At 52.0% G+C, this 7,399-nt stretch overlaps 1 protein-coding gene across 1 annotated transcript; it reads left to right on the top strand.

Moving 5' to 3' along the window:
• The first annotated feature begins 618 nt into the window (after positions 1-618).
• Positions 619-3,019, top strand: HSPA2 (heat shock protein family A (Hsp70) member 2). The gene has a single exon (XM_009948412.2). It carries the CDS (start codon positions 710-712, stop codon positions 2,612-2,614), a length of 1,905 nt encoding a protein of 634 aa, XP_009946714.1. The 5' UTR covers positions 619-709; the 3' UTR covers positions 2,615-3,019.
• The last annotated feature ends 4,380 nt before the right edge of the window (positions 3,020-7,399 follow it).

The raw sequence follows: 7,399 nt of genomic DNA on the forward strand, positions 1-7,399 counted from the left end.
ACGCAGCGGCGCACTGAACTCTCAGGAATTACAAACACTGGGAGGGGAACGCAGCCCCGCTCCCTCCTCACCCCCCGCGCCCCTGAGGCCGCCACTGGCGGGCTACGTGCCGGGGAGGGGCGGGGCTGGGGGGGGGCGCCCGCCCCCGCGCCCCCGTGCAGCGCCGGGCCAGCCGCGCAGCGACCACCCAGCCCAGCCCGCCCCGCCGGCCCTCGCCCCGCCCTTCACCCAGGTGCCATTGGATAACGCTGATGTCAATCCCTGACCCTACGTCCAACGTCCACTGGAACTTTCTAGTAGAGTTTCGGGGCGGGGGCGGGGAGAACGCGAAGCGCGAGTGTTGATTGGACGAGAGCGGTGGCGCAAGCCGAGACGGATCGAGAACAACCAGGAAGAAGTAGGATCTGGCTGCGGTACAGCGCGGAGGGTTGGGCTGACGGGGGGGGTGGGGGGAAGCGCCACGGTTCTGATTGGCCAGGAGCTAGGGGGCGGGTGCTCTTAGGAGACTCTCAGAGGCGATTGGCCAGTTAGCGGTGGGTGGGCGTCTAGATTGGCCAGCAGGTTTCTGGCAGGTTCCAGAGACGGCCGAGCGGGCTATAAAGCGGGCGCCAACGGCGCCGTGACGGCACATCGCGCCGCGGAGAGCAGCGAGAGCGGGCGGAGGGAGAGGCGACCGCGAGTGAGGAGCTGATCGGAGAAACCTGCCATCATGTCTGGCAAAGGGCCGGCAATCGGCATCGACTTGGGCACCACGTACTCCTGCGTGGGTGTCTTCCAGCATGGCAAAGTGGAGATCATCGCCAATGACCAGGGCAACCGCACCACGCCCAGCTACGTGGCCTTCACTGATACAGAGCGCCTCATCGGCGACGCTGCCAAGAACCAGGTGGCTATGAACCCTACCAACACCATCTTCGATGCCAAGCGTCTCATCGGCCGCAAGTACGATGACCCCACGGTGCAGTCTGACATGAAGCACTGGCCCTTCCGTGTGGTGAACGAGAGTGGCAAGCCCAAGGTGCAGGTGGAGTACAAGGGTGAGATGAAGACCTTCTTTCCAGAGGAGATCAGCTCCATGGTCCTTACCAAGATGAAGGAGATTGCTGAGGCCTATCTCGGGCGCAAGGTGCAGAATGCTGTCATCACAGTGCCCGCTTATTTCAACGACTCCCAGCGCCAAGCCACCAAAGATGCTGGCACCATCACTGGCCTTAATGTGATGCGCATTATCAACGAGCCCACAGCAGCTGCTATAGCCTATGGCTTGGACAAGAAAGGTACCCGGGCTGGAGAGAAGAACGTGCTCATCTTTGACTTGGGAGGGGGCACTTTCGATGTGTCCATCCTTACCATTGAGGACGGCATCTTTGAGGTGAAGTCCACAGCTGGTGACACCCATCTGGGTGGGGAGGACTTTGACAACCGCATGGTGAACCATTTCGTGGAAGAATTCAAGCGTAAGCACAAGCGCGACATTGCTGGCAACAAGCGAGCGGTGAGGCGGCTGCGTACGGCTTGTGAGAGGGCGAAGCGCACCCTCAGCTCTTCCACGCAAGCTAGCATCGAGATTGACTCCCTCTACGAGGGCATTGACTTCTACACCTCCATCACTCGTGCCCGCTTCGAGGAGCTCAATGCCGATCTCTTCCGTGGCACCCTGGAGCCGGTGGAGAAGGCTCTGCGTGATGCCAAGCTAGACAAGGGCCAGATCCAGGAGATCGTGCTTGTGGGTGGCTCCACTCGTATCCCCAAGATCCAAAAGCTGCTACAGGACTTCTTCAATGGCAAAGAGCTCAACAAGAGCATCAACCCCGATGAGGCTGTTGCTTACGGCGCTGCCGTGCAGGCGGCTATCCTCATGGGAGACAAGTCTGAGAACGTGCAGGATCTGCTGCTGTTGGATGTCACCCCTCTGTCCCTGGGCATCGAGACAGCTGGTGGAGTGATGACCGCTCTCATCAAGCGCAACACCACCATTCCCACCAAACAAACTCAGACCTTCACCACCTACTCGGACAACCAGAGCAGCGTCCTGGTCCAGGTATATGAGGGTGAGAGGGCGATGACGAAGGACAACAACTTGCTGGGCAAATTTGACCTAACAGGCATCCCCCCGGCACCCCGCGGAGTCCCCCAGATTGAGGTCACTTTTGACATCGATGCCAATGGTATCCTGAACGTCAGCGCCGTGGACAAGAGCACGGGTAAGGAGAACAAGATCACCATCACCAATGACAAGGGTCGCCTTAGCAAGGATGACATTGACCGTATGGTGCAAGAAGCGGAGAAATACAAAGCGGAGGATGAAGCTAACCGAGATCGGGTGGCAGCCAAGAACTCCCTCGAGTCCTACACTTACAACATGAAGCAGACGGTGGAGGACGATAAACTGAAGGGAAAGATCAGTGACCAGGACAAGCAGAGAGTGCTCGACAAGTGCCGGGAGGTGGTCTCTTGGCTCGATCGCAACCAGATGGCCGAGAAGGAGGAGTACGAGCACAAGCAGAAAGAGCTGGAGAAACTCTGCAACCCGATCGTCACAAAATTGTACCAGGGAGCCGGAGGGGCCGGGGCGGGTGGCTCCGGCGGCCCCACTATCGAAGAAGTAGATTAAAGAGGACTCAGTATGGACTGGTTTATGGACAGTCACTCCATTCTTTGCTTTGTATTTTTTTTTTTTCTAACGTTTAAGGAAAACGTCCTTGCCGATAACAGAGTTTATTCTGTTGGGTGTGTATAAAGGCAGATCTGTCAGCTTGGTTTTGATAAAAGGGAAGGCACGTCCTGCTTTATAAGGTTAGTAATAGACAAGTTTTGTTAATTCAGATACAGCTGTTTGTACTCTGGATGTTTGTCTCTGTTAAGTGTCTCTTCTAAAGTAACCACTCGACTGTTGCAGTTGACAAGTTTCAAATTATGCATGAAAATCTTTATGGAAGATTTAAAAAAAAAAACCCAACCATGCCACATTCGGCTTCTGGAAATTTTGGTAATAAATAAAACATATTTAAAGCATAAACCTATCCTCCTCCTCTCTGTGAAGGGGCAGCGGGGGGGGGGGGGGGGGGGGAGTGTAAGGAAGACCTTCCTGGCCGTGCGGGCAGTCCCCCGGCTCCGCGCCCCCCGGACCTGCCCTGCCCTGCCCCGCCGCGGGGGGGGTGCCGGCAGCCCGGGTCCCCCGGCCCCCCAGGGGTGGCCTGCACCCTTAAAGGCATTTTGAGCAGAAAAGGGGTAAGAAGCGGCCGCTGCGGGCTCGGTGGTGTATCGGGGGGGCGGCTGGCCCCAAGGGAGCCCAGCCCGGGGAGGGGGGGGGGGGGGGGGGCGAACCGGCTTCCCACGCGGGGCGCTGGGGGGGGGAGGAATGGGGGGGTGCCGTGGTGTGGCGGACCCCAAACCCCGCGGCTGGTGTGAGCCACGGCGGGGGAAACGTTTCTGCGAGTTGCGGGGGGGGGGGGTTGGTTTTGGGCAGGACCTGATCTTCATCGGCAACCGGTGGCCAGGGCTGCGGCGCTCAGCCCGGCCGCTCCGGCAGTTTCTGTTGGTGTCGCTGAAATAAAACAACGGGGAAAGAAGCGCAACAAAAATAGTCCCGCTGGACTGGAGGCTGGGGTCGGTAAAATAGAGACAGGTTTGTGGCCAGCTGTATAAATCGCTGAGTTATTCTTGAGTTGCTAGTATGGAAGCTGAGCTTTCTATACTTCACTGAATGTGGGTTTTTTTTTCCCCTCTTAAGACGGTCAAAAGTGCAGCTGCCAAGGACACCCCGAGAGCGCTGAGTAAGGACCTGAGATGCTGAACTTGGTAGGACAGACACAATTTGTAGTAGTTAAACTTGTCTGGCCTTACTACAAACCCTCTCCAGCGCTTTTCGTGTGTTTCAAAAAAGCAAAAAAAACCACCGCAAAACCTGCTGCGTTTAGAGTCCGAGGAGCTGCGAATTAACGAGCTCTAATGGAGAAGCCTGATGACATGCACATTTTGGACTGGCTTGTCCTTTAAGGGAAAAAACCGCAGAGCAGTGGGCAGCTGAAGGGAACCGTCCGCCGTGTTTTTGTTTGGTTGCTGGTCAGGCAGCAGGAGGGTGTTGGTGTGCTGGGCACGCAGGCAGGCCCTGCCCCGCTGGCTCTCTCTGCTACAGAGAACTTTCAGGGCTCCGATTCCTTAAGCTTGTAGGTGGTGTATATATATATATATAAAAAAATCTATAAAAAATACTTTGTGATGAGAGGGCAGACAAAATTAAACTCGTTTAGTATTTGATAATTGGCAGAGATGTAAGACTTCGGTTTACTACGTGCATTTCTCTCGGCTGGTTTGCAGGGGCACTGACTGCTGGTTTCTCTTTGCTGGCTGCACGAAGGGGTTACAGTTGCCCCGGGGGAATGCGAGGCTTGTAAAAAGAGTGTTTGATCAGCCGTTGTCACAGGTTTATTGAAGGGTTCGTAGGTAAATGGCAGTGCCATCGCAGTCAGAAGTCACTTACAGCACCTGCTGAGTGCTTCGGTGACAGCCGGAAAGGCTGTGATCAGGCTGGGTGCTTTTGGTGGTTTTGGGTTTCCTGGCAATCAGCCTCTTGATTTCCAGGCTGTGATGTATATGTGACCCCTGAGAAGGAGAAGATACCACGACTTTTTCATTTTGTTTCCCTAGGAGCTAGTAGGTAAATATGTTTATGAATAGCTGTAGGTTATCTATAAGTGAAAAGTTGTTGCTGCAAACTGCTGTACTTTGTCAGATACCCTTTTCCTAACCGAAATCCCACTTTTATGGGACAACAATAAGGATTAGGTAGCACCCATGTTCGTTGTAAATGCAGGTTGACTATTTTTTCCATTAACTGGCTGGTAATTGCCCTTGCCACATAGTTTCCTTTACTTTTCAGCCCTTGGTGTGCATTCCTTGGCGTCGCTTCCCAGTTATTAAACACAATTTTTTGTCGTTTTCCCCAAACGTCTATTTAAGTGTATTGCAGAGCTAATGTAGCTAAATGTGCACAGCAGATAGTTTGTCACACGCCTGTGCTGTCATCTCCCCTTTCCCTCACCTTGGCCACTGCTCTCTGTGCCCGTTTCAGCAGTGGGGCAGGCAGGGAGTAACAGAGACCAGAGAAGTGAAGTACCCATCCAGATGGTTAAAATTCCCTGGGGGCTGAGGGCATGAATATGTTAACACTGGAGTAGTTGTATATGTGTATATATATATATATATATATATATATTCTTTTTCATAGGACAGGGATATTTTTTAGTATGGACACACCTACACTGTGTGTGGGATATGTAAAGGACGAGAAACTTCTGCTGACTTACATGATGGGAAAAAGATTTGAAGTCTCAAGGCAAAAAGTAGCCTTTCAAATACGTGAACAACCCCCCAAAATGCAAGAAGCAGAAAACATGAAGGGCTCAGAGCTAGATTCCTTACATTCATTCACTTAGTTTATAAACAAAGAGTAACTTTGAGTTGATTTTCAGTACATTATACTTACTGTAGAGTGGAGTCTGATCCTGTTAGTGGAAACTTCCCACGGACTCCTGTGGGTCTACATGTTCCACCCCAGTTTCTTAAAGAAATAAAGTAATGTCAGAGGGTAAAATGGTGCTCCTCATTCACAAATAGGTGTATTTGGTGTATACATGTAGTTCTGGGGAGTAGTTGCACATTTCAAATTCATTTGGTGAAGCCAGGAAAATAATCTTGTCTAAAATCTGCAGTTTCATTGCTTCCACATTCAGCGTCTCTCATCCTTTGTACTGCCCTGACTCACAGGGAAAACCAGCTCCTTCTGTCAAAATCATGGGCCTGGGTTTCTGAACTTTGCTTATCCTTGAACAAGGCTGTGCGAAAGACCAAGCCCATAGGAAGGATATAAAGTGGTTACAACCTTGTAGCGCTCCTGTAACTACAGTGTTAACTTCTGATGGCTCCTTATATTTGCTGATCGAGTTTATATGGATGGTATTATTTCATATAGAGAAACACCCATAGCATTAATACTGGAGAATTTAATCACCCAAATTAAAACCCTTAAGCTCCTTAGCACCTTGCTCGCAGTGCAGCCAGGTGTGGAGCAATGCAAAGCAATCTCTCCTGCGCGCGATGCAGGTCGCTCTGCAATTCCCCACCATTGCTTTGCAGGGGAGGGGGAAGAGCCAAAAAAAAACCCAAACAAAGACAAAAAGATTACTAAAATGACATGCCATGTGAGAGCCCTCGGAGGGAGCTGAGGACAAGAGAGCTGTCTGAGGGCAACCCACTCAGGAGCTGGAAAGCTGAGACGTGCTCGGACGGGCTGCGTCCACCCAGCCGGCCGGGTGAGTCAGCCCCGTGCCCTGCCGCCTCCAGAGCGTCTGTTTGAAGTTCTGCACAGAGGACCTAGCAGACAGGCTGCAGCCCTGCTCATCCCTTGTGATACCATCTTAGAGACAGGAATGAATAGATCCCGGCAGCCTTCCTTTTATCTCTCGGGAGACACTGCGTAGAGCCCTGCAGGCTGGGCAGCCTTTCTCTTGGGAGCTGCCTGTCATTTGTTTGAAAGGTTCTCCTTGGAGCTTTGGGGCACTGCGGGGTGCAGCCAAGGGGTGACAGCTCTGGAGGAGACGTGGCATCTCAGGACCGCACCGTAAATTTTGTCTTCCCCATTGCGAGCCACTCCCACAGATACATATGAGGAACAGGAAGAAAAGAGAATTCACATTTCCAGTCTTGGCACTGACGTTAAATGCAAGGCAACATTGAAAACCGTGTGCTTACACCCAACATGCATACTGAATTTTAAAGTTCCTTCTTTCAGTCTTGTCAGTGCGTTGCAACATAAAAGCATTTCAAGCTCTACTTATTTAAAAGGTGTGCCACAATTCTCCTCCTTTGCCCTGTGCCTGGCATGAGTTTCCCTTACTGTGTCCCTTTAGAAAGCGTGCAGTGGTCTAATCTCTGCCTACGTCAGGAACGCTGTACCTTGCACATGGGAATCCTGTGATATTAAACCAGCAAAGTATGTGGATGCTCTTACAGCAGCAAAATTGTGTTCTGTAGTTGTTCATCACAGGAAAGTTATCACCCCTCCCTACCCCACAGCAAAACAAGTTATGCTAGTAAAGCTTCTTTAGCACACCTATGTGGGTCAGGTATCACATCTCTCTGCCACTCTCATCCACATATTTATGCAGGCAGAAGCCTATAGCGTAGACCTGCCTCTGGAGCAGATTTTGCTTGCAGCAGCTTGGTGATTATATAGTTGGGCAGGCCAGCATTTCCAGATGCAACAACATATTTCACTTCCACATATGAAACAGCAGTATTAAAAAACCCTGATCCACCCTTGCATGACCCATTTCCCTTTACTCTCTCCTGCATCAGTAGGGTGGAGACACGGACAAGCTGGTTCCTCTTGTCATCC

The sequence above is a fragment of the Leptosomus discolor genome, chromosome 3, assembly GCF_034619465.1.
Source record: "Leptosomus discolor isolate bLepDis1 chromosome 3, bLepDis1.hap2, whole genome shotgun sequence".
In the NCBI taxonomy this organism is placed as follows: Eukaryota; Metazoa; Chordata; class Aves; order Leptosomiformes; family Leptosomidae; genus Leptosomus; species Leptosomus discolor.

What these genes read in the sequence shown, in the direction of transcription:
- HSPA2 (XM_009948412.2), top strand. Translation starts at nt 710, where the DNA reads ATGTCTGGCAAAGGGCCGGCAATCGGCATCGACTTGGGCACCACGTAC.